This window comes from Idiotropiscis lumnitzeri, chromosome 2 (assembly GCF_059441095.1).
Source record: "Idiotropiscis lumnitzeri isolate Australia: NSW breed Sydney's pygmy pipehorse chromosome 2, RoL_Ilum_1.0, whole genome shotgun sequence".
Lineage (NCBI taxonomy): Eukaryota > Metazoa > Chordata > Actinopteri > Syngnathiformes > Syngnathidae > Idiotropiscis > Idiotropiscis lumnitzeri.
The window spans coordinates 20685701-20713519 of record NC_142392.1 but is presented as its reverse complement, the minus strand read 5'-3'; the positions used below and the strand labels follow the sequence as shown (position 1 = coordinate 20713519).

The window sequence follows — 27819 nt, the reverse complement described above, 5'->3', positions numbered from 1 at the left end:
GTTCTGTTTATGCTATGAAACTTATGGAGGCAGCGCCACAGGCACTGGTCCTAAAGGAATACACAAATTTCCCACACTCACAATTTACTCATGTGATTCCTCAATTAATAGGCTCTCCTGGATTTAAAATTGATAATCTGGATTGCTGTAATATCGTTTTCCCAATTTATTTTAATTATTAAAACTACAATTAACATTTTCAATAACTGCACAGGATGATACATGCTGTTGTGAGGAGGGTTTCATGGTTGATGATGAAAACAAGATTAATTTATGTTTATCAGATTATATGTTTATTTACATTTGTGGCGGACATTTTACAACCATAAACATTTTATTCTTAGAGAAAAAAAATTGTCACTTGCCCAAGTCGGGCAAGTAATTTGGCCACTCGGGCAAGGCAAATTTTAGTGGCACTTGCCCTATGGGCAAGCAGTTTTTAAAGTTAACCGCGAACCCTGCATATATACACTTTACGCAAGTGTCCAAATTCACGTGGCCTCCGAGAACTAGCCTTATAATCTGTCCTCGTTTCCTTGGAGTTTCCATGGAGACGGGCCCTGAGTGAAGGCTACGAGAATGCAACCTTCGCAGCCTTAAAATCCTCGCTCTTCCTCTACGCCGTTCTACACTCGCAAGATGCAAACTACCGAAGCCACGTGTTCCGCCTCATCGGAGTGCACTTTCAGGTGTAAGTATAAGTTATTTATATGCAATATTAAAACATCACTCATGAGAAATATTGGGCAGCATTGTTTGGATATTTAGCTCCAGATTAAGATAATTTTATTAGTTGCGATATCGGCCAAATGTAACTAAGGTAGCTCTAAGAACTATTGCATAGGAGGTAGGGCTGGGCGATAAACCGAAAATTTACCGTTACCGAAATTTAGTACAATGACCGAAATCATTTTGCCCATGTCGGTAAATTCAGTGTTTAAAAAAAAGAAAAAAGAAAAGCCTTTTCTGTCTGCGGCAATGTTCATGCCCCTTTAAGACCGCAACAGCGCCTCTAGTCACGTGACTCCAACAGTCTGCTCGAGAAAGAAAACAGACGTCGCTGTCGTAGCTGGGATTCAAATCCAGAAGCTTTTTCACCACCCACAACACAACCATGTTGTGCTGAAAGTTCAAAGTGAGAAGCAAGGTTCGACAAGTGACAACAGCCCATTAACGGAGGCGACACCATACGAGAGAACGTCTCAGAGGAGGACGCAATAGCCTAGCACATAGCTAAAGATAAAGCTCCTCTAGTTCCAGTGGCGCGCACAGGATTTAAACGCTCCATGGAAGCCATATTTCCCGATATGGACTACATCGGGCCGGGAGCTTAGACATGTCAAGCATTTTGCATCCTCATCCGACTTGTGGTCGGGTCGCAACATGGATCCCTGATTGAGCCTGACTGGGCATTACATAGATGACAAGTGGCGACTGCGCACCAGAGTACTCGAGACGGCACATTTTCCCGATGATGCCCACTTGTTTATTTGGCTTGCATTGACATTTTCTTTCATTTTATTTAGCATTTTTTTATTTGACATTATTTACATCATGAGAGCATCTTGGCGCAATCTATTTGCAGAAAAAGATTTTGCAAGAGGTACCCTTTTTTTTGTGACATTGTTCAAGTCATGCAAAGCAAGCTATTTTGGAATTTATACAAATGATTTTTGTACTTTTATTTTTCATTGAAAGTAATGTGTACCAGTTGGTCAATAATAAAAACAGTCAATATGCATTTCCTGCATTTATTTAGATTTTTTTTAGTCCACGGGGGGAATTTATCGTGCATTTATCGTTATCGAGGTAAAATTGGTCAATTTCTCGCGATATTGATTTGAGGTCATATCGCCCAGCCCTAATAGGAGGTACGGCTGAAACATTTGAATTGCCTTATTTCTGCATGTTAGCATTATTTTATTTAATCTTTTCCTTACGTTTTAGGGAGCAAGGAGATGACCGCGCTGATCAAGCTGTGCGGGGAGTACGACAGCCTCTTTACAGGGGCCAAGTTCTCCGCAGCCACAGCATGGAGGCAAAAATACAATTTCTAGCAGGAAAAATATTTGACGGGTTATTGTCTTATTTCCATCCATTTAAACTCAAAATATCAAAAAGAAAACGCATAAGAATGGTGAGACCCACTATAGCAATTTTATTCCATTCATCAGCCATTTGTGTTTGAATTAGATTTGCGCTAACACGCAGCTGTTTATTCTAGCACAGAATGTGCCCTGTATAAATTCCATGTACCCCCGACAATGTGCTCCCCAATTACTGATATTAATGAATGATATAATCTGCATGTTACCCATAACACCAGGATTTCTGACTAATATTTGCATCTTTTTTACCCGTTTTTTCTTCCTTTATTTTTGCATGTATTTTTATTTATTTAATACAGGACCATCGTGGAAAAACTTGAGCTGCAAGGCAAAGTTACGCCCCTGCAGGCAAAAAAAAAAATGGGATAATTTAAAAATGAAGTATAAAGTATGGAAGTCCACATTTTTTTTCTTGTGTGTGAAAATGAAGATATAATTGTTTTATCTTTTTGCTTCTTTTCAGATAAAGGATTGCGAGCGAGCGAGCCTGCGCATGTATTTTAAATGTTTGGATGAGGTGAACTACGCACATGTGCACAAAACTGTGCAGGGCCACCCGAGGTTCATTGACACTCACCCGACTACGCCAGTACAAAGTTCATAAATAATTAAGACCAATACGTACTTTTTTTTTTAACTTATTGTGTTTTATCCACTAAAATTGATCAACCGCCATTAATGTTTTCGCCGCAGTGTGCACATATTTTAGATTCAAGCAGAATTCCTTCCATAAGGAATTGCTTGAACAAGATATAAAAAACAGAAAATGCAAAATGTTAAATTTTCAGTTCAAAATTTATACTGGGAAAAACACGGAGTTTACCCCCCACTATTGGTTATTCTTTGGCATATATTTTCTGCACTGATGATTTGGCATAAACAAATGTTCAGCAAACCGACAAGTAAAAGGCAATATTTAAAAATAAAACGTTAATAACCTTGAAGGATTTCCCCAAACAACTTAATGTTGTGATGCATATTTTTTAACGATAGAAAGTCGTTCTTTACAAAGCAAATGAGAGTTAGACGTGTACAAACCTGCTTCGTTCTCTTCTTTTATTCCACAAAGTTCCACTTTGTACTTGGGTGTCGTTCTTTCACACATTTTCAAACGCCAATCTCAACAAATCCGCACTTGACCTCTGCTTGGCGATAACTCGTGAGCTTCTCTTTGTTCGACGAGACGACTGAAAGATGGCGTCGTTTTTTTTTTTTTTAAATAACAAACTTTATTGAACATTTTAAATAGACAGTACAACACAACAGTATCACAAGTTCACTTCAGGTATTAAACTAACATATACATTTTCATCTTTAAATATAATTTACAACGAAGGGTAATGAATGTAGAAAAAAATGTATATTATAAAATAAAATAAAAATACACAGTAAAACAGGAACAATGTCTCTGGATATATGTAATTAAGGCTTTTAAAGGAAAAAGGCATTCAAAAATGTCAATATCTTGTTGCTTTTCTTGATTTCAATTCGATCAGGAAAGGGGTAAATCTGGGAGAGGATCTTGAGAATTTCTGTTTGTGGATAAAAAATTTTGCATAAAGAATGATGAAATTAATTAAGTATGCAAAATTGTTATCGTTTGGGTTACTATAATAGCAAACAATATCCTTCAGATTAAGAACACAGGGGGTTTCAGATGGTTTAAAGAAATGAAACGTTAAATCAGCCCAAAATTGCTTTGTGATCATACAGTCAAAGAATAAATGAGATATTGTCTCAGTTTCATTCCCACAGAAAGAACAAATATTGCTAATATCAATGAATTTGGAAATTAAGGAATTAACCGGATATATATTATGTAAGATATTAAAATGTATCACCTTGGCTTTATTAGTAATACAGTATTTATAAGTTAAAAGCCATGCTTTTTTCCAATTTACGTCCATAATCTGAGAATTCCAAAAAGATTTCCCTCTGGGCACAATTTTGTTATTTTTTAATAGAATTCGACGTATATGCTGATTATTACATTTTATGTCTATTAATTCAATTCCGTCTAGTGTTAAAATAGAATCTGTCGGAGCAGCTTTACTATATTTTAAGTGGTTTGCCATAAGCTGAACCAGACCATTAGGAATGGCACGTATTACTAAATTAAAGATTTTGAAAGGAATTGGAAAGTTGTGTACAGACATGAATTGCTCATAAGATAGCATATTACCCAATTCATCAAATAAATTTAGGAGGTGATTAATTCCTTTTTCGTGCCATTTGGGAAGAAATAGAGACTTGTTTCGAACAAGTATATTGGAGTTGTTCCAAAGGAGAGTTTTGTGAGGTGAGAAATTGTGGACAAAGGCCAATACCCACGCAAGCAGGGCCTGTTGATAAAATTTGGAGAGTTTGATAGGTAATTTGGTTGGCACAAAATTACACTGAAGAAGAAAGTGAAGTCCTCCAATTTTGCTGAAGATGTAATTAGGAATAAAATACCAGATTGAATTTGGATTAGAGAGACACTTCCTTAACCAGGTGATGTAGCGGCCCCTTGGTCTTGAAATAATGGCGGAGAGTTTCAACTGGTGTCGAGAAACTTTTATTGCTGAGCAATGGTCACATATACTGCACCGTGAAAACTATTAAGCAGAAAAACAAACACAAACTGTAACAGTAGTATATAAAGTAATTCACATTTTAGTACATTTAGTATTTTATTGCATTGTCATACCTCGTTACGCTTTCCAAGGGCGCTAATAAACTGTTGTCTTTGCCTGGGCAGACGTTGATACACTGAGCGCGCCACCGGTAACGTATCAGGACACGATTTGTGACGTCGTGACCCGGAAGTTAAATAGACAAAACGAAGAAGAAATGAACCCCCTTAAACAAACACGGAAACGCCACTAGGTGGCACTGCAGGTCCACGACCTCCCATCCACACACATAAACAAAACAACAGCAATGCACCTTATCGGGCATTTACACTCCCACCAAATCCTAATACAATGAATGAACAATATACAAAGCGTGAATGAGTTGTACAGGATTTTCTTACATCTATTAAACCTGTCTGGTTAACTATGTGTGTGGGTTATCGAACAGACGAACCAACAAACAAACTGTCTCATTTAGTCACCTAAAAGAAGCACTAATTTTTGGATAGGTCTCTCAATAATTGAAGGTCTAAAAGAAGGGTCCGTTTGCTTTTGAGATTTTCGCTCTCCAACTTGCAATTTAACGCGACGCACCAAGCCATCACTACTTTGAACCGTCTCAATCACTCGTCCAAGTTGCCACAGATTCCTTGGGAGGTTATCATCCTTAACAATGACAATGTCATCTACTCGGATGTTGCGACGAGGTGAGTGCCATTTCTGTCTTGTCGATATGTTCATCAAGTATTCCTTTTTCCAGCGGCTCCAGAACTGTTCGATAAGATATTGGACTCTTCTCCATCTCTTATTGGCATACAGGTCTTCCTTAACAAACATCCCAGGGGGAGGAAGAGCTACTTTGGATTTCATCATAATGAGGTGATTCGGTGTTATTGGTTCAAGTGCATTTGGATCATTAATTCCGTCTACTGACAATGGGCGGCTGTTCACAATAGCCATGGCCTCATAAAATAGTGTTCGGAGGGAGGGATCATCAAGTCGACCTGGGCATTGTGCAAAGGTGCTGTCCAACACATTCCTGACAGTCCTGATCTGGCGTTCCCAGACACCACCTGCATGACTGGCAGAGGGGGCATTAAACACAAACTCACACTGCTTCTCAGCCAGGAAGATTTCCAGCAGCTTAGCGTCACATTGTTTCAGCCCTTCCTTGAGTTCGTTTCTGGCACCTACAAAATTAGAACCTTGGTCACAGTGGAGTTGTCGAACAGTTCCCCTAAGACTAATGAAGCATCTCAATGAGTTGATGAAAGAGTCTGTTGACAAATCTTCAAGCATTTCGATATGAACAGCCCTCGAGTACAAACATGTGAAAATCAAGCCGTATCTTTTGTGTTCCTTCCGGGCTTTCTTCACAATGAAAGGACCAAAACAGTCCATGCCGCTGTACGTGAATGGTGCTGAGGCTTCAACTCGTTCTTTAGGTAGTTCTGCCATTTGTTGGGTCTCTGTTGGCCGCCTAAGTTTCCTACATAACACGCAGGCATGTATTAGCTTGGAAACCAGCTTGCCTCCTCCAATTACCCAGAATCCGTTTGCCCGAAGCTCATTTAGCGTCTGGCTCCGACCCTGATGGCATGTTTTAGCATGGAAATGGGACACAATCAGCTTGACAACGTGGCTGTTAGCTGGTAAGATGACTGGGTGCTTGACTTTGTGACAGAGCGAGGAGCCTTTTAATCTTCCACCAACACAGAGAAGTTCGTCAGACCAGATGGGGTTGAGACTGAAAAGAGTGTTTGTGTTTGGAAGATATTGTCCATCCTGAAGTATCTTGATCTCAGAGGCAAAGGCTTGTTGCTGAACAATCTTAATCAATCCTTTTGCAGCCCTTTCGCGCTCATCAACCGTCACATGTTCGCTGTGCAGTTTCTGCTTAGATCCTAGTCTCTTGATTCTTGCAACTACCTTAAGAATCATTGTCCAAGAAGAAAACTGATCCAGACGTCTGAGGATGTCACTATAGTTCTTCGTTTCAGTTGCAAGTACTTGAATAATCTTCACCTCTGGATCGCCAACAAGCAATTCTGGTGGGCTGCTGGCCGTTAGATGCAATTCACGCTCCCAGAGAAACTTCGGCCCTCGCAGCCAGTTTGTTGAATGTATATCTGAGGCACAAAGACCTCGAGATGCATGATCAGCAGGATTTTCAGCAGTATCCACATACTGCCACTGACTGGGATCAGCGTTATCCCTTATCACTTGCACTCGATTCGCAACAAATATGTGGAACCTACGAGCATCGTTGTTAATGTATCCAAGCACGACTTGAGAATCTGTCCAAAATACCTCTGCATCAATTTTCATGTCAAGCTCACATTTTAACATGGCACTGATTTTTGTAGAAACCACTGCTGCGGCAAGTTCTAGCCTAGGAATACTTGTCACCTTTGATGGGGCAACCCTTGCCTTTGCAAACACAAGACTGCAGTGTACATCATTCTTGTCGTTTGTGTACCTTAGGTAAGAACATGCACCGTAACCGACGCAGCTGGCATCCGAAAAATGGTGCAACTCTACTTTCACAATGTTATGCAGGTCACATGGATGGTAACACCGTGGAATTGAAATTTCTTTCAACTTGTGAAAACCATTTAACCACCCCTCCCACCGTGGGGTAACATCTTCTGGGAGAGGATCGTCCCATCCGATGCCTCTGTGACAAAGTTCTTGAAGGATAAGCTTTCCCTTCAGACTGAATGGTGCGATGAATCCAAGCGGATCATAGAGAGAGGCAATGATGGACAGGCAACCGCGTCGGGTTGAAGGCTGATCTTGCAAACTAATATTGAAGCAGAAAGCGTCCGTTTTAATGCACCATTGAATTCCGAGTGCACGCTCTGAAGGGGATGGATCTAATCCAAGGGGTTCGATGGTTGCTGCTCTTTCCGAAGAATTTAAGAACGTGAGGGCTGCTTCCTTATTCGAGTTGAATTTACAAAGGCGCAGGCCTCCTCTACTGCACAATTCTTGTGACTCAATGATCAGTTTCTTGGCTTCTGCGACTGATGGAACGCTGACTAAACCGTCATCAACGTAAAAACCTTTCTCCACAAATGTCGAAGCTAGTGGAAAGAGGGATTTGTGTTGTCGTGCCAGATGTTTCAAACCAAAGTTGGCGCATCCTGGAGAGGAGGAGGCTCCGAAGAGATGAACTGTCATCCTGTACTCCTGTGGTTCCTTCTCCAAATCTCCACCTTTCCACCAGAGAAATTTCAAATAATTTCGTGATTCAGGAGTAACAGAGAACTGATAGAACATTCTTTCGATATCGCATATGATTGCTACTGCTTCCTTCCTGAAACGACAAAGGACACCTACCAAGGGATTAATTAAGTCAGGGCCGGTTAACAGCGTGTCGTTTAAAGAAATACCATGGAATTTGGCTGAACAATCAAATACGACTCTTAATTTGTCCGGTTTTCGGGGATGAAAGACGCCATGGTGCGGAAGGTACCACTCACTCTCTCCCTCAGATGCTGCCGGGGCAGGCTCCGCTTCACCTTTGTTAATAGTTTCTTCCATTGATTTGACGTATTGATCACAATATTGTTTATTGGCCTTTAACTTCTTCTTAAGACACTGTAGTCGAATTGTAGCTAGTCTCTTATTGTTTGGTAGGTTCGGTGGACCGTTACCTTTGAAAGGAAGGGGAAACTCATAATGTCCGTCTTTCTTTTGTGTGATGCGATCACTGAGGAACTGTATGAAATAGACATCATCCTGCGAAACATATTTATCTTCAGAATTTCTGTCGATGAAGTCTGATTCGAGAGCCTTCAGAACATCTGTAGTTGATGGACTTGGGATTTCCTTTACTGTCAGCCGATGCACAAAACTTTGACTTCCTTGTCTGTCTAGGTGGGGGTTTGATGAGCCAACAATACTCCATCCTAGTTCTGATCTCTGTGCATACGGTTGCATTTTGTCACCAATAACAACTTCAAGAGGAGCTAGTGCAGATGGACAGTCATGTCCAATCAGGAGTCCCACATCACAGTCTTGAAGTGGTGGTAGCTTATCTGCCAAGTGTCTGAGATGAGGCCACAATAATGCTGTTTCTTGTGTTGGTACATAAGACTTATCCACTGGGATGAAGTCTCGGCTGTAAGCCTTTTGCAGTGAGATGTGATTCTTGGAGTGCAGTCCTCTAACTTGAAGACCTTGGACGTTTTTGCTTGGTATGATTGTGTCAATAGCTGTCATAGTACTAAGTTTCAATTTTATTGGTCGTGCATCCACCTTCAGTTTGTCCAGTACATCCCTTAAAACAAACGTTGAGTCACTCTGTGTGTCCAGTATTGCATATGTGAGAACTTCTCTGTGTGGTTCTAGTACTGAAGATACAAAGACGGGGACAATACTCGAGGTGGCAGAAGCATGTCGTGTTGATGTATGAGACACAACATTGTGCAATTCCTGGTTCAGAGGTTCATTTGCGGAAGTGGAGTTATTGCTTATTGCTTCCACAGGTCTTTGGTTTCTGTCTTCGTGCAAACAGGTAGGGTGACGACGACTGCATATCTTACAAGTATGCCGTTTCTTACAATCTTTGGTAATGTGACCTTTTCTTAAGCATCCAAAGCAGAGGTGATTTTCATAAATGACTGCCCTTTTTTCTTCGCCACTTTTTGCTGCAAAGACGGGACATTTTGCGATCCCATGCTCTTCACTATCACAGACTGTGCAGGGCGGCTTTGCTTTAGTGCTGTTTGCTTCTTGATTCTCTTGAGCATATGTACTTACTTGTATATTTGTGTTTAGAGAGCTGGCTTTCTTCTGCGATTTTTCTTCTGTAGATTTGAAATTTATCAACAACGGAGAAGCAATGGGGTTACAAGCAATCCGTGCTTCTGTGTTCAGGAACTCAGTGAAGCATGCGAGATCTGGATAGTCTCCAGAGGTGTCAAGTTCTGCGACAACTATTCGACTCCACCTGCGCACAATCCATTCTGGTAATTTTTGGAGCAACTTGTGGTTTTCTTCGCAATCATTAAGAATAGCTAGTCCTTTAACATGTGGGATTGCCTCTGTGCAGCCTTGGAGGAAGTCTGCAAACTCCCGTAGTGCTTGTGAATTGTTAGCACCGATCTTTGGCCATCTCGCAAGCTTATCTCGGAAAGCCCTTTGTATGATGAATGGGTTCCCATATCTGTCCTGTAAGACTTTCCAGGCTCCTTTGTATGCATTCTCTGAATCTCGATAAAAGAAACTTTCTACAGCTGTGAGCGCCTCTCCTGTGAGATAATTTTTTAAATAAAACATTTTTTCACTCGGTGGGAGGGGTTTCCTATCAATAAGAGCAATGAATGACATCTTCCACTCTGTAAACCTTAAAGGGTCACCACTGAACACAGTTGGTTCAGGTGTTGGCAAGCGACTCATGCTTATTGAACTTGCGATTGCTTGGGCTAGGCTGCCAGATTCCCGAGTCATTGAGATTTCAGGGGGAGCTGCTTGATGAGGATGGAATGACACAGCATCTGGATTCAATTGAGGTTTAGTTTCTGTTCCATAGTAAGCGGGGTAAGTTTGGTCATGAAACTCTTCGTGTTTCTCAAAACCTCCGAAACTGTCATATGCTTTCATACGAGCTGCTGCTATAGCTACATCCTTTTCTGTTTGCAACTGCTGCAATTTTGCTCTCTCTTGTTCCAACTGTTGTTGCATTTCCACCTCCTTTTGTTTCATTTCTGAAAACATCTTTGCCTCTTTAAGTTTCCATTCACACTCTAGCTTGTGGAGATGTGCTTGTTGTGCTTGAATTTCTTTCATCGCCTTCGCTTGCTCTACCTTTGCAAGAAGCTCTGCTTGTGCGTCTGCTCTACTGCTGTGAGTAGCTGTTGAGCTGGAGTTATTCGAGCAGCCTGATGACTCTGAGACGATTGTTTCGGTTTGGGTGTGGCCAAAAATAGATCCATACTCATCTTTGCTTAATATTTCTCTCACCCTTTCCTTCTCAAGCTGGTCATTAAATTCTTGGTTAACAGTCTCGAGACGTTTCGTAAGAAGATCACATATTTCCCCTGTTAGCATCACGCAGGCATCCATTTTTTTGACAATCTCGGGCGTAGTGTTACAATTACGTAGGATGGGTTCATACTGCTGGCTTACATCATTATGCTTTGCTTGAATGTGTTGCTTTAAGATGAGAAGGTCTTCCGATGAACAGAGGGTTTTTAGTTTTGTCCTTGTCTCCTTTGCGGCCAGCTTCCAATGATCAAAGGCCTTGTTAAAAGCCTTCTCACGTTTTTTAGTACCTTGTTCATTCATCTCTTGGCCTTTCTCTGTTAACTTTCTTTCGCGAGAGCTGGATCTGAGCTGTGTGTCGGTAGGACTGACTGCACCCTCTGCTGGAAGCGACATACTGTTTGTTTGTTCGTCTGCTCTAAGTCAAGTAGCCTTTGATTGTGCTATGCCTGAATTAACACATTTAAGCTGTAGTTACACCTTACTACAGAGTAACATTTACATCAAGCATTAACAAATAATGCACAACCCAAAGGATTCTTAGCATACAAGCAGGATGTCAGAAATAAAGGGTGTGCAGATTAACGGAAAGAGATGAAGAGGTGTAACATTAATTATGCAAAAGCACATGTACCTTGAACTCATCACCAATTTTAGAAACATGAGCAGTTGTGAATTAGTTCACAACATTTACCTTACAACAGCAAGTTATTATCAGGAAAGTTCAAATCTGCTAAATTTGCATGTCCATTTGAATTCTTGCCAGGTTATGAGAGCTGATTCATGGCAGTGTAGACTGGTTGGTACCGGGTTGGTGGGTGTCTTTGGTTGATGGTGATTAACTCTTCACCAGGGATGGCAAGGCTTTGTGTTGCGTCGAGTTTTCACTGTAGCGGCCCCTTGGTCTTGAAATAATGGCGGAGAGTTTCAACTGGTGTCGAGAAACTTTTATTGCTGAGCAATGGTCACATATACTGCACCGTGAAAACTATTAAGCAGAAAAACAAACACAAACTGTAACAGTAGTATATAAAGTAATTCACATTTTAGTACATTTAGTATTTTATTGCATTGTCATACCTCGTTACGCTTTCCAAGGGCGCTAATAAACTGTTGTCTTTGCCTGGGCAGACGTTGATACACTGAGCGCGCCACCGGTAACGTATCAGGACACGATTTGTGACGTCGTGACCCGGAAGTTAAATAGACAAAACGAAGAAGAAATGAACCCCCTTAAACAAACACGGAAACGCCACTAGGTGGCACTGCAGGTCCACGACCTCCCATCCACACACATAAACAAAACAACAGCAATGCACCTTATCGGGCATTTACAGGTGATCCTAAATGTGTTAAGAACATCACAGAAATTCAGGACTTCAAGACCCCCCTCCGCTTTGCAATTAGCTAGTACTCTATTCTTGAGTTTGTGGGATTTATTTTTCCAAATGAAATCTAAAAATATCTTATTTATTTCAGTGACCGTTGACTCTTTCACAAAAAGAGACAAAGATGGATAAACAAGACGAGATAAACCTTCTGCTTTTGAGAGGAGTACCCTTCCTATTATAGATAAATCCCTTTGGAGCCATAAACCAAATATCTGTCGAGATTTTTTAAGTCTGTCTGAAAAGTTTAAATGCTGTCTAACCATAAGATTTTTAGATATGAAAATTCCTAAATACTTAACTGACGATTTCAAAGGGATATCATCCAATACAGAATCTTTGTAGTCATGTAAGGGTAGAATTTCACATTTGGTTTTATTTAGTTTTAATCCCAAAGCCTTGGAAAAGTCATCAATCAATGCTATAGAATGAGCTATCTGGTTTTTATCTTTTAGGAATAAGGCGGTGTCATCTGCAAGTTGAGAGATTCTAAGTTCCCTGCCAAAAATGGTGATCCCTTCCAGTATTCTGTCATTACGAATATAAATAGATAATAGCTCTGTAACAATAATAAACAAGAAGGGGGAAATTGGGCAGCCCTGTCTGACCCCTCTGTTGACAGAGAATCTATTAAATGTTTTCTGATTTACCATCACAGAGCTATCGATATCTTTGTAAAACATACGGACAACGTTAACAAAGTTATTCCCAAAACCAAAAGCCCGAAGAGATTGGAAAAGAAATGCGTGTTCAACCGTGTCAAAGGCTTTATAAAAGTCCAGGAACAAAATAAGAGCCTTAGATTTGACATCATCTGCGTAATCTAGCAAATCCAAGACTAGTTTTATATTACAGCTGATGTGGCGATTTTTCATAAATCCTGTTTGTGTTTCTGCAATGATGGAGTTCAGGTCTTTCTTCAGCCTGTTTGCATAAACTAAAGCCAAGATCTTATAATCTATTGTTAATAGTGTAATGGGGCGCCAATTTTCTATTAATAAAGGATCTTTATTAGGTTTGGGAATAAGCGATATAACTCCTTGCTTCATTGTAGTTGTCATCTCTCCCCGACTGACGCACTCGCTGTACATTAAATTTAAAGGAACATTGATATGATCCCAGAAATGGACGTAGAATTCAACAGAGAGTCCGTCAATTCCGGGGGATCTCCCCTTTTTCATGGATACGAGAGCATCTTGAATTTCTGCCATGGACAAATTTGAGTCACAAGATAATCTAAAATCCTCTTTGATCAGAGGAATACTGTGGAGTTTCTTCATAAACCTCTCACAGTCGTTTTCGTTAAATTTCGTTTCATATAAATTTTTGTAAAATTTACTGATAAAATCAGATATCAACTTTTGATCTTAGGAGGGAGTTCCATCAATATTAAGAGCAGTAACTGAGTTTCTTTTAATGTTTCTTTTCTCAAGAGCAAAGAAATAACTAGTATTTCTTTCCCCATCCTCTAATCACCGGGCCCAAAATGCTCCTTCTGCCATATCTAAATATACTTGGTCCAATTGTAGTTGAATCTCTTTCAATTCAAGTTGTTCTTCTTCGGTTAGATTGTTAGTTTTTAATAAATAGTCAAGCTTATCCAGCAGATCAGATTCATGGAGGTTTTTCTCTCTCTTTAATTCTTTACTTCTTTTTATAGAAACACAGCGGACCTTAAATTTGAAAAACTCCCATTTCCTACTAAAGTTGTTGTCCGCCCGATCATTTAGAATGTCATTTATTAAGGATTTGATGGAGTTATTGAATGAATCGTCACTAAGTAAAGAGTTGTTAAATTTCCAGTATCCTCTTAAACCAGGGTTTTCTTGGGTTTTACCCAATTTTAAAATTATTTGCATGTGATCTGTTAATGGGGCATATTGATGATAAACTTCTTTTACAAATTGAAGAATAGATGATGATATTAAAAATAAATCTATTCTAGATTTCAGTGTTGCATTTCTATTACACCAAGTGAATTCCACCACATTGGGGTTAAAAAATCGCCAAGCATCAGTCAGGGAGAGATTAGAGCAAAGTAATGACAGAAGGTTATTTGTTGATCTCTGGGATAATCTAGGAGGATATCGATCCTTTGTGTCGTCTGGGCACTCGTTAAAATCTCCACAAATAATGGTGACAGCTCCTTGGTATTTTTTGTTGAGGTCCTTTAATTTTAAATTTATTAATTCAAATAATATTTTATTAAGACTGTGAGAGTTAAATCCGTATATGTTGCAAATGATAAATTTAGCATTGTCTTGTTTAACTATCAACAGAATCCATCTACCATCACTAGCAGATATTGTCTCAAGAACTTCTCCCTTGAATTTATGCAAGAAAATCAAGACCCCTGCAGAATGATTAGTGCCATGGCTAAAATAAGATAGATTCCCCCATTGTGTTTTCCAAAAATTAACGTCTGACTCACTAGAATGTGTTTCCTGAAGTAAAATTAAGTCAGCTTCTGATTTTTTACAAAACAAAAAAATTGCCTTCCGCTTAGTAATATCCCTCAAACCTTTAACATTTAAGGACACAACATTAAGAGACTTAAACAAATGATCCATGAAAACAGAGTAGAACACTTGAAATTTTGAAATACCAGACAAGAAATGCGCTTTTAGAAAATAAAGATCTTAAGAGGTGGCGATTAACAACCATTTAAATTATCTAAGCATTTAGTAAAAGAACATGTTGCTCTCACAGCACAATCGTGAGTTAAACAAATTTGAAGAATAAAGGATCTAAAGTATGTGTAGACTATTTAGTGATTGAAGATGTCAGACAGTTGTAGGACGAGTGATTAGTGCAACAAAGTATAGGAATGGTTTGAAGAAAAAAAGAAAAAAGAAGAGTTTAGTAATAATAAATAAATATATAAAAAAGAAAATAAATAAATAATAAATAAATAAATGAATAATAATTAAATAAAATGTGTATATTAATATATATAAATAAGTAAGACAGAAGATATATAAAAAAATAATAAAATAATAAAATAAAAAACAAACAAACACACACACACATACGCACACACACCCACACACATAAATATAAGGAACCTTTTGTAATCAAAACGAATCTTTTCTAAAAAATTCAAAACAACCTTGTATTCGAAATATACTAGTGTAGAAATTAAATAAATTATAAACTATAAAACAACCAAATAATTAAAATAACAAATTATTTAAAATCAAGTTCACATTAAATAATAATTGTCTCCAAAAGGGGTCCCATGAAAGTCTGCACAGTCTCAAACATTCTACAGTTTTGTTCCGGATTAGCCCACTTTAGTCAAAAAGACCAATTTATTTTAAGTTACCTGTGGAAAGTCCATCTTCTTCCCATTTATGAAGACGAAAGGACCACGGAAAACAGCTTTTTCCCCTCTTTCTCTTGCTTTCTGAACCAAAGGCCAAAGCTTTATCCTCTGGGGACAAAGCTTCGGTGATCCTCAGCTTGTTGTCAAGAAGAAACTTGGAACCTCTCGCCTCCTTCCAAACAGCATCCCGATGTCGTCGCAAAGCAAACAGGACTATAGTTGAGCGAGTCGAGCCGTCTGGACGTCTCTGTCCAATGCGGTGAACGATGTCAATCCCCTCCTTCAAGCAACCTCGGGTGGATGGTGCAGTTCCCTCCAGGATGGTGATAACTTTGGACCTGATATTCTCGTTGTCTTCTTCCTTTATTCCGTGAATCTTCAATGACCAGCGATGGCTCTCTGCAATACTTGCTTTCAGGAGTTTATTTTCAGCCTGGAGTTTCTTAATTTCCTTCTCCATTTGTACTCCTTTTTCTTTTTGTTGTCTAACATCTAACGTTAGTTGTTGGACTGTCGCAGTTAGTTTTGCAAGCTCTTGTGAAGTGGCCTCCGTTGTTTTCTCAATGGTTGAAATTTTCTGAAAAGTCTCATCGTGTTTAGCAGATAGAGCCTTAATTGCCGCTAGTATACCACCTTCATCTTCGCTTTGCTCTTTTCGGTGCCGGTTTTTTTTGGAGTACCGTTCTGGGGCATTTTAAAGCTTGAAAGTTCCATATTTCCATCAACTTCTTCCATTGTTACCGCGGCAGTTGTGTCGTCGCTGGGCATGACTGAGGACTCCGCGGTCGACAAGTTATTGCTTTTCTTCCTTTTCTTCCCTTTAACTCCCTTTCCCATCCAAAAAAAACGTGTCTCACTTCAAAATACAAGGTTGGATGCGTGAAAGCTTAAAAAAATCAACTTGTACTTACATAACTTGGTGTTAATCACAAAACCCCTTGACTATCTGAACAACATACGTTCTCTTACGTCGCAGCCATCTTGGCTCTCTCCCTGCATTCGTTATTTATTTATTTATTTATTTTTTTTTTTCTTTATTGCAAACTGCAGAAAATACAACAATTAGACAAATGTAAAAGTCATTATAGTAAATCGAACAATTGGACAAGAAAACGATCATGAATATAGTGGAAAAGAATAATATAACTGTAAAATATTTGCTTGTAGGACTGATTTTCAGGAGTTGATAACCGCTGCAGTATGTCCAGTTAGAACACAATATTGTCCAGATGAGGAATAATCAAACCAGTTTGGTCCATGTAAACTTTAATTTGTTTCGATATGGATGTGTGTATGTGTGTGGTTTATGCTAATGCACGCACACCTTGTGGTTGGATGGCTTCGGAGAGAAATGACTGTACATCCCTTGTCTGTTACCTTTCGTGGGTCCTAAAATAGGTGGCTAAAAAACATGCCCATCTAAAATTCAATTGTATGAACAGGCGAGCCACCAGAGGGTGCTACAACGGCATACTACAAAACAACCTGACCTTTTTAACAGCCGCCCCCAAATCTGAGAAGCAGATTTGTATCCCTTGAAGCCAGTTAATTGTCTTCTTCTGGTGGAAAGGCGGGCAACTTTATGAGGCGAGACATCAGTCTTACGAAAATGTTGTCATTCACGCGAACCTCTGCCGGTCGGATCCTATTGTCTCTTTCCTGTATAGTAGTCTTAACTATTCCGACAAGCCAAAGGGCTCTCGGAGACTGTGGGTCCGCCAACATCATCACAGCTCCGACCCTGAGGTCATCCTTGTCCTCTGTCCATTTGTTACGAGTTTGTAAGGCGGGCAGGTGATTTTGTGTGAAGCATTTCCAAAACTGGTCACCGAGAATTTGGCCATGTCTCCAACGCTTCCTGCTCAGAAGATCGGATTCGGGGTACACCACCTGTGGCAGAGATGAATCTTGCCGCCCCGTCAAGAGTGTATTTGGTGTAATGGGATCGGGATCTGCGATGTCAGATGGGTCATGATGGGTTTGAGTGACCCAAAGTTTTGTACTTTCCGATGCGCACTCAACGGGAAGGTGTTCAAGCGTTTCTGGGTGACTGGTTGCCCACTGCCTGAGTTCAAATCCACCTTCTGCCGGCAAATCTCGTAGTTTGTTGGCTAGTGACTTAGCTTTCTCGACTGATGGTAAACTTTTCAGCCAATTGTCTATGTAGAGACAACGCTCAATTGCCGCACGCACATCTTCATTAGGTTGACTGTTATTTGTCACATGCATTTGCAAAGCAAACGTAGCACAGCAAGGGCTTGAGACGGTTCCGAACAACAGAACTAACCACTGGTACACTTCAGGGGGTTCAGTCACTGTGTTCCGCCAGAGAAATCTCAGGTACGACTGATCTTCTTTTTTGCGTCTTAACTCAGATAAAACCGAGATGCTCATCATTGGACCAGCGCGTCATCGGTACCTTTTCAAAGACACCACTCTGAATATCGATAAATGTAATATTATCCAAAAGGATTCAACAAAAAATCTCGGTGTTATATTTGACGCAACTATGTCTTTTCAAATGCACATTAAAAATATTACTCGAACTGCGTTTTTTCATCTGCGTAACATTGCTAAAATTTGCCCAATTCTATCAACGTGTGACGCGGAAATCTTAATCCATGCGTTTGTTACGTCTCGCCTCGACTATTGTAACGCTTTGCTCTCGGGTCTCCCCATGTCGAGTATTAAAAGTCTGCAGTTAGTTCAAAATGCAGCAGCTAGACTCTTAACTAAGACGAGAAAGTTTGATCATATTACCCCGATATTAGCCAATTTGCATTGGCTTCCGGTCCACTTGAGATGTGATTTTAAAGTTCTGCTACTTACTTTTAAAATATTGCACGGCTTAGCACCTTCTTATCTCGTTGACCTCGTGGTACCATATGTTCCGTCCCGAAACCTTCGCTCACAAAATGCTGGTCTTTTAGTGATGCCGCGAGCCAAAAAGAAGTCCGCAGGTTCTAGAGCGTTCTCTATTCGGGCACCAATGCTTTGGAAAGCACTTCCCTCAGATATTAGAGGCGCCACCTCAGTAGAAATGTTCAAAACACTATTAAAGACGCATTTATACTCTTGTGCATTTAGCTGAAATATTTGTTGGCCTGTTTACTGCCGCTTTTTTTTCTTTTGTTTTCTTTTCTGCCCCCTTTTCCCCCGGCTGGGGGATTAGGTGACGGTGACCCACTAGGAAGTTTAAGGCATTGACCAACTGGGCATGCACCTGTTCCAGTGATGTCGTCTTCCTGCAGCGCGACATTTGATCAATTTATTTATATACTTTAGCATCTAATTTAATTATTTGTTGGCCTGTTTACTGCCGCTTCTTCTCTTTTCTGCCCCCTCCTTCCCCTGCTTGGGAATTAGGTGATGGGGACATGCTTTGAAGATTACGGCACTGACGAACCGGGAAGGGACCTGCTCTGCCGAAGTCGTCTTCATGCAGCGCCTTTTCTGATTTCCTTATATTTCAGCACTTCATTGAACTACTTGTTGGCCTGTTTGCTATTTCTGTTCTTTCTTTTCTGTTCCCAATTCCCCGAATTAGGTGATGGCGATTCACTTGGAAGTGGCTGTACTGAATTTACACCAACTGACCGGTACAAGATCGAAGGCTCATCCTCGGATATGCTGCCATGGAGATTACGGCCCTGGATGAGGACCCACTCCACTGAAGTCATCTTCCTGCAGCACTTCATTCAATTGACTCTTATATTATCTCATCTATTATTGCATAGCATCATTGTATGTGTCAAATGTTGCCCAGTTGGCATCCATTGCAGCCTGGTCATCCTGGAAGGGGGATTCCCCCATCTGTGGTCCCTTCTCAAGGTTTCTCACTTTTCCCCTAATGAGGTTTTGTGAGTTTTTCCTTGCCCTCCTGGGGGTTAAGATCGGGGATGTCGATTGTGGCTATGTAAAGCTGAGACTGTCTGTGATTAAGGGCTATACAAAGAAAATTGACTTGACTTGACTTGAATCTTCGGGAAGGAGACGTATCTGGTGGGACATTCCCTTTATGTCGCTGCTAATGGACACCATATTCTTTCTGAACCGCAACAAGATCCCCAAAAGACTTGAGGTGAGTCTGGGGCCGGGCAGCAGATGTTCATTCGGTGATAGTCCTTTATACTTGAGTGAACAGTTAAACACTATTCGGTTTTTGGCATTGTGCATTACCGTGTGATGGGGAATGTACCAACCTTTGCTGGAATCGACTTCGTCAGGTGTGATTTTCTTGGTGTATCCCAAGGTGGGTAGCTTGTTGATCTCGTTTTTATAAGCTATCAACTTACTATTATCCTTTGTTAACCTTTTCTCCATACTGCGTGAATGAGGTAGAACAGCTTCTTTGGGTGCGACCAGCTGTGGCAGATTCTTTCTCCACGACAAGAGTGTGGCATATCTGGAGGCACCATTTACGTCACCCTTGACAGGTTTTTGGGATAACGTCTCGAGTGCTTCAGTGTCATCCCTGGACCTGGTAACCACCCTCTCACTTCGATAAGGCAAGATGTCCAACTGCCATAAACGTTCGACATGAGTAAGAAGATTGGCTTGGGGTGGCTGAGTGGAGGTGAAATGGCATTGCGCGGAGTGGGGGGAATGCTTCAGGTACCTGGAAGGCCTTGCAGGGTCCAGCCCATCGCTGTCTTGATTGCAGCTGGACCGTCAAGTGGTCCGCGCCGGACACGCTCTGTTGGTAGGATGAGGTGTGGATGGTCCGACCCTATTAGGAGCAGTGGTTGTGCATTATTTATTTCTGGGATTGGCAACTCTCTCAGGTGATGATATTTCGTCTTGAGGGCGGCTACTGGGTAGGAATGACTTCCTAGAGCTATAGCTCTTTAGCTGTAAAGGTATCTTGTATTTGGTATTTATAATTGGGATTGGTCGCTGAGGACACTGTGAATGACATAGAGGCACCATGAATGATACAGACATCTTGCCGGACAGTGCGCAGGTGTAAGTCCTCCGGGCTCCCCAGGATACCTAATGCTTGAGCTGCCTCGTGAAGTAGAAAAGAACGCTCCGATCCATCATCGAGCACAGCATGGGTGTCGAGTGATGCATCTCCATGTCTCAGGGTGACAGGAATAATTTTGAGCAGCACTTTATTGTGTCCAATTGGTCTGTCCACATAGAGTGTTTCGGCGGTAGAATTTATTGCACGGGGGCTGTCGGCCATGATCGGATGGATGGATGTGGGAGTGGGAAATTCACCGGCATTTACCTCATGAAGCACTTCCAAGTGTTTCCCTTTGCATTTATTACATCTTGCCTTTAAAGTGCATTGTGATGAGAAATGGTTACGCCCACATCTCCAGCACCTCTTGTATGTCTTAATCCAGTTATTAATTTGCTCTTTTGTGAGAATCTTAAAGTTTGTACACTGGTTTAGATAGTGTTGAGTGGTGTTACAGAATGGGCAGAATTTCTTTGGTTCTATTGTAGTTTCTTCGGGTTCGCATGCAACTGTTGTGCTTTCTATTTGATTATGATCACTACCAAGGAGGGCAAATGTACCTCTAGGCCTAACCCCTAGTGCTTGCTCTTTCTTGGTGAAAGGGCGGTCTCTGCTGGCGGTTTGGGGGGACTGCATACTATCGTCTTGTACCCTGACTTCGTATTCGAGCCAATCTGATAAGTGTACTAAGGTAGGGATGGGGGTTCTAAGAGGGTTAATATGTCTCTTGAAGTCTGCTCTGAGATGATGCGGCAACTTAGTTAATACTCGGGTGACATGTGATCCACATTTTAGCTCCGTTTGGCCTATGTCGCCCAACTGGTCCAGCATTCCCACTAGGGCCTGAACCTTTAGAGCAAACTTTCGGAATGATTTTATGTCACCGCTCTTGATGTTCGGTTCGTCCATAAGCTGGGCGATACGCTTCAGTGCTAACTGATGGGGCTGACCGTATTGTTCATTAAGAGCATCCATAGTGTCACTGTATGGATAACGACTGCTACAGTACGAATCGGCTATAAGTAGTGCCTCCTCTAGCCTGAGATGATCTAGTAAAATCTGGTATTTAAATTGTTCTGTCGCATCCCGTGGCAGGAGATTATCGAGTGCGACCCTAAGACGTGTGAACTCTCGTGGGTCTTCATTTACAAAATGGGGAATAGTAGGAGTTGGCCCTCGATATGTTGGTTCACCACGAGGTGGTGAAAATGTACGTTGGCATGTATTGTATCTAGGGGGGTCATATCTGTTCTCTGGACCATCACTTTGTGGGTTGTAGCTTGAATCAATGTAGGTGGACATGATTCGTCTTTGATCGCCTGACTCATAGTGATGCTGGTGGTGAGAATAATACTGTCTATTACGCTGCTGGGTGAGTTTATGACGGCATTCACGTAGATTCTGAGACTCATGGTCACGCTGGCAATGGTGTGAAATTGAAAGTTCACGACGGTGATAGTGAGGACTTGCAGACTCACGAAGATGTTGACGCGAACTTGAAGCTTCACTACGGTGGCTGCGCGGACTTGGAGGCTCGCGACGACGATGATGTGGACGACGGTGCTGACGTGGACTTGAAGACTCACAACGAGGTTGATGAGGACGACGACGTGGACTTGGAGACTCACGACGGCGTGGACTTGGAGACTCACGACGACATGGACTTGGAGACTCACGAAGGCGTGGACGCGGAGACTCACGACGGCGTGGACTTGGAGACTCACGACGGCGTCGACACGGAGACTCACGACGATGCTGACGTGGACGTGGAGACTCGCGACGATGTTGATGAGCACGGAGACGTGGGCTTGGAGACTTACACCAACGTTGGCGTGGACTTGGAGAGTCACGACGGTGCTGTTGTGCACTTGAAGACTCACGATGACGATGATGATGTGGGCTTGAAGACTCACGACGGCGTTGGCGTGGACTTGAAGGCTCACGACGGTGTTGGTGATGACGATGACGTGGACTTGGAGGTTCACGACGGTGTGGATGAGGACGATGACGTGGACTTGAAGACTCACGACGGCGTTGGTGTGGACTTGAAGACTCACGACGGTGTTGCTGATGACGATGACGTGGGCTTGGGGACTCACGACGATGCTGACGTGGACTTGTGGACTCACAACGATGCTGACGTGGACTTGAAGACTCACGACAATGCTGACGTGGACTTGGAGACTCACGACGATGCTGACGTGGACTTGTGGACTCACGACGATGCTGACGTGGACTTGAGGACTCACGACGATGCTGATGTGGACTTGAAGACTCACGACGATGCTGACGTGGACTTGTGGACTCACAACGATGCTGATGTGGACTTGAGGACTTACGACGGCGTGTACTTGGAGACTCACGACGATGCTGACGTGGACTTGAAGACTCACGACGGCGTTGGCGTGGACTTGAAGACTCACGACGGTGTTGCTGATGAAGATGACGTGGACTTGGAGGTTCACGACGGTGTGGATGAGGACGATGACGTGGACTTGAAGACTTACGACGACGTGGACTTGGAGACTCACGACAATGCTGACGTGGACTTGGAGACTCACGACGATGCTGACGTGGACTTGTGGACTCACGACGATGCTGACGTGGACTTGAGGACTCACGACGATGCTGATGTGGACTTGAAGACTCACGACGATGCTGACATGGACTTGTGGACTCACAACGATGCTGATGTGGACTTGAGGACTTACGACGGCGTGTACTTGGAGACTCACGACGATGCTGACGTGGACTTGAAGACTCACGACGGCGTTGGCGTGGACTTGAAGACTCACGACGGTGTTGCTGATGAAGATGACGTGGACTTGGAGGTTCACGACGGTGTGGATGAGGACGATGACGTGGACTTGAAGACTTACGACGACGTGGACTTGGAGACTCACGACGATGTTGTCGTGGACTTGAAGACTCACGACGATACTGACGTGGACTTGGAGACTCACGACGATGCTGACGTGGACTTTGAAGACTCACGGCGATGCTGACGTGGACTTGAAGACTCACGACGACATTGGCGTGATGACTCCTTTTTTCTAAGACTGTTTTCACCACTCATTTGTACTGCTTCTTGATTATTTGGTGGTTGTATTGACTGATCGTATGTCAAACAGGAGATTATGGTCTCTTCCGCTGGACTGTCTTCAGAAAATTCTTGTTCATTTACAGATTCCATTAGTTGAGTATGTTCAGAGTCATTCTCGTGATGTTCAGTTGTAACATCATAGTCTTTTAAGTAGTGTGGAGGGTGAGTTAAACGTTTAGGTCTGGTTTGTACTTCTTCCTGAGAGGACATCGTTGTCTGCAGTAATTATCGAATCCGGCTCGAAGGACCATGTAAAATATTTGCTTGTAGGGTTGATTTTCAGGAGTTGATAACCGCTGCAGTATGTCCAGTTAGAACACAATATTGTCCAGAAGAGGAATAATCAAACCAGTTTGGTCCATGTAATCTTTAATTTGTTTCGATATGGATGTGTTTGTGTGTGTGGTTTATGCTAATGCACGCACACCTTGTGGTTGGATGGCTTCGGAGAGAATGACTGTACATCCCTTGTCTGTTACCTTTCGTGGGTCCTAAAATAGGTGGCTAAAAACATGCCCATCTAAAATTCAATTGTATGAACAGGCGAGCCACCAGAGGGTGCTACAACGGCATACTACAAAACAACCTGACCTTTTTAACAGTATCCATATTTTCTTTTACATTCAAATTAAAATATGACATACACTTTCTGTCTTGGTCACTGACTTCAGCCACAATTTCTGAACCTAACTGCATGTTAAATAATATTTCTGCAGACAGCTGTTGTGGAATGCGCTATTTAAATAAAGTAGTATTGTATTATTCTAATTGAGATTTTAGAAACTTGCCTGTTAAAGATGATGACATAATTGTCACTCCTTGCTTTGGTCAGCAGGTGGTGTCATGTGTTTAAAAAATGCAATATGTTACACTGAAATAGAACAAATTTTATTAGCAATCACAAATTCTTACAAACATCAATTTACCTGACAGAAAGGCAACGTTAGGATATCTGTTCACGAACAGCCTTTGGATGCAAATGGAATGGCAACTGGAAAAACTCTCGTAACAGAGCAAATATTTTTTTAACAATTTAGAATGTATGAACACTACATATCAACAGCAATTAACCATTCGACCCTTGATGGGCAACTCTGGGTCTTAAAAAAAGTGTTGTGAGTCTTGGGACATCTTTTTTCCCCCAATTATTATTTTTAATTATTATTTAGAAACTTCAACGGACCTTAATTAGGGAACTTTTGGGAATTTGGAGGGAAGCCGGAGTACCTGTAGAACAGCCATGCAATCATCGGAAGAACAAGCCAACTTCACACACAAAAGGACCTCAAAATTGTGGAACGTGATGATCACTCGTACAACATGCCTTTTTCAAAGCTAAATTAATCAAATCAAATGTATATAACTGCAGCACAGGATGAGAAGTTATCACATCCACCTAAAAAGTTGCATGCTCAAATCCAGTCTTCAGCCTTCTGCGTGGCATTTGGCATGTTCTCTTGATCATGTGGGTTTTCTCCATGTGCTCCAACTTTCTCCCACATTCCTGGTCCTGGTCTGGTGAACAATCCACGATGAACCCCGCTTCTCACACAAAAATAAGATAGTGCTCCATCTAACATGGAACCATCATAAAAATAAGTGGAGCAGAAAATGTGGAAACTATGGCAGTGTATTAATGTACAAACAGAAAAGCCTACTCTCTGCATGGTGTCAGATTTAAAGAATGTCCATTTCTAAGTAGTTACTGGACAGAATGTTGTCAAACTCTGTGCGGAATTCAGGGTAAGAGCTGTATGTGCATGGTACTTCAAGTGTGGCTCCACAGGTATGGGCAACAGGCCTTCTGTTCAGTCCACTTTCACTATTGAAGCATACCAGAATGTTGTCAACACAGATGACAGAGGAACCAGTCCAGAAACGCAGGATTTTTTCAGCTTTGGTTTGATCAGCATTTTTTACATAACATTGGAGATAGTTAAAGGTTGCTTGCTCTCCTTGAGACATCACCATCTTTGTTGTTTTAAGCAGTTGCAACACTTTTTTGCCTGTGGCCTTCTTGGAGTCATACAGGGACAACACACTTCGCTTATCTGGTAATTTGTGATGCACAAGTATCATTATTGTGGCGAAACAATCAAGTATAAACTTGGGCTCTTGTAGAAGGGCTTTATGAGCCATTGTTTGAATGGCAGGCTGTAAGCTAGTCTTTGGTGGGAGGAAATGGGAACCCATTCTTGTAAATACATCAAGCAAGTCCTCTTCATCACTTTCCTCTATTGTGCCCTGGAGGCCCTTCTCAACTGCTGATCTCTCAATGGGAGGAAGGTAGTTAAGGAATGATGATGTAAGGATGTCTACATCAACTGAGTCAATGCCATGGATGCAGGCTAACATGAAAGCTTTTGATAGCCTCACTGGCATGACACCATGGTCTAATAACCCTTTCACCCAGATCCGGCCAACCGCTTGCCATTCAGCCTCACAAAAATCTGGCCTCAGCCTTGGAACCCGCTCTGTTTCCCCCTCACACTGTTCAAGAAATTTTTCCCAGAATGCAGTGTAACCTTCCCTTGACACGCCAGCATCATCAATAGCTTTTTCATTTACAAACTTAATCTTTAAATTGAATTCCATTATACTACTGTCCATAAACACTGACAAAAGATCATCAACAATCTTTATCCTACAAATCGATGCATGCCATGTAGTCCTTGGATCGCTATGGTTGTCAGGTGAGGTTGTCGGGGACAGGAGACTGCTTGAAATTGAGAGCACGTCTTGCGTTTGATTTGGTCCACTGTCCTGAAAGAATAAACATTCAAACAACAAAAATAATGTTTAGTCAACAAAGCAAAGGTGAAATGTGAAATGAACTTTGACGATAATTGTGTGAGTATCAAAATAATGCCTGATCCTATGTGTCCTATAATGCAAGTAAAAACCTAACAATAATTATAATGCATCATATTTATATAGCGCTTTTCTGGACAATTACCAGACACTCAAAGTGCTCACAATGAATACATTATTCATGCACTCATGCATTCACACGATGGTGGTGTTAAACTACGTATTTGCCACAACTGCCCTGGGCAGGTTGACAGAAGCGTAGCTGCGAGTGTGCGCCTACGACCCCTCCCGACCACCACCAAACATTCACACCAAGCCATACATTAATGTGAGTGGCTGTGGAGGACACATGATTGGATGGAGTGGGAATCGAATGGTTGTACCTCTGACCTGGCCCCTACCTCCCAAAAACCAACAGAACTACTATAAATAGTCAACTTAAAATTTATGTTAAGGATTAAAATTAAAGTGTTGCTTCAGATTATTTAACAACAAACATTTCCGAAATTACATTTTTGTTTTCAAGAAATTCACACCTTAAGCATTCTTGCAATTCTCTGGAAGTATGTTTTATATATGTGACGTCGCACAAAAACTGAATGCTGCTTCTCCATGATAATGTTCCCCTCAATCCCTGAAACTGTAAATGTAAACTGTAGGACCATTAAATGACAAAATACGATATTAAATTACTTAACAGTTGTGTAAAATAAGTCAGTAGTTTAGAGAGTGTGTTTGGGGTAACTTGCAATGGAGCCTACCTGTGCAGTCACCTCTTGTTGAGTGGACTGTCCAACTTGCGAAGGCAGGTCATTAGCAGCAGGAGGGAGAGGAGGTTGTGAAGCCTGTTCGGTCCCACCTACATCCCAGAACTCTGAAGAATTAATTGAACACAATGTATTAAATGACAAACGTATTATTCGTTAAACCTCAAGTTAATGGCCTTGTCAAACAATTTATTACGCTGTTATTTACTGTATACTGAGTCTTTCTAAAATGGAATTTTACATATTTTTATAACGCCCCCAAAATCTCAATATATTTCAGAAAAAGAAAAGTATGACAGTATGAAATGTACAGACTTTAATTAGCAGATTAAGCCACTCTTTCAAATGATTTAAAACCTGCATTAGTATTTCTACCTTACCCCAACAATTACTACAGACTCATCTTGATATATTCTCCCAAGGCTGTCCTCTGGATCCCATTCAACTGTATCTGCTTCTTCAAAAGTGTCGGGGGAGCTGTACTCCATCTCTGTTTGTGAGAATCCATTCGGAACTGCTCTGGTCATGTCCATAATTTCAAAGCAAGCATCAGGGGAAGTCTTTAGAATTTGGGAGATTAATCCAAACTGCATCCTGTCCGTTTGTGTTGATGTCTGACTCCTTCCCCTGGCCAATGTTTGTTTCATTATTTGCTGTTGAGGTTGAAGAAGATGGTTGGGATTTTCCTGCCTCTTCTGCTCTCCCACTCTCAGAAAGTCGTCGTTGTTTGTTTAACCTTGTGTGG

General features: G+C 41.5%; 2 protein-coding genes across 2 annotated transcripts in view; one reads left to right on the top strand and one right to left on the bottom strand.

Moving 5' to 3' along the window:
• Window positions 1-27819, top strand: part of LOC148341929 (uncharacterized) — a 99756-nt gene that overhangs the window by 38343 nt on the left and 33594 nt on the right. The gene's annotated exons all lie outside the window — the stretch shown is intronic.
• LOC148341933 (uncharacterized) lies at window positions 25008-27601 on the bottom strand. Its single transcript, XM_088284160.1, has 3 exons — window positions 27455-27601; window positions 27069-27215; window positions 25008-26259 (listed from the first exon to the last, which is right to left on the bottom strand). The coding sequence occupies exons 1-3, from the start codon at window positions 27599-27601 to the stop codon at window positions 25174-25176; spliced, it is 1380 nt and encodes a 459-aa protein (XP_088140286.1). The 3' UTR covers window positions 25008-25173.

Excerpts from the sequence above, each read along its gene's own strand:
- LOC148341933 (XM_088284160.1), bottom strand. The coding sequence starts at position 27,601 with ATGACCAGAGCAGTTCCGAATGGATTCTCACAAACAGAGATGGAGTAC. Across the intron at positions 27,216-27,454 it reads AGTCTGTAGTAATTGTTGGG|TCATTTAATACATTGTGTTC; the intron begins GTAAGGTAGAAA and ends ATAATACGTTTG. Across the intron at positions 26,260-27,068 it reads AACAAGAGGTGACTGCACAG|GACAGTGGACCAAATCAAAC; the intron begins GTAGGCTCCATT and ends TTATTCTTTCAG.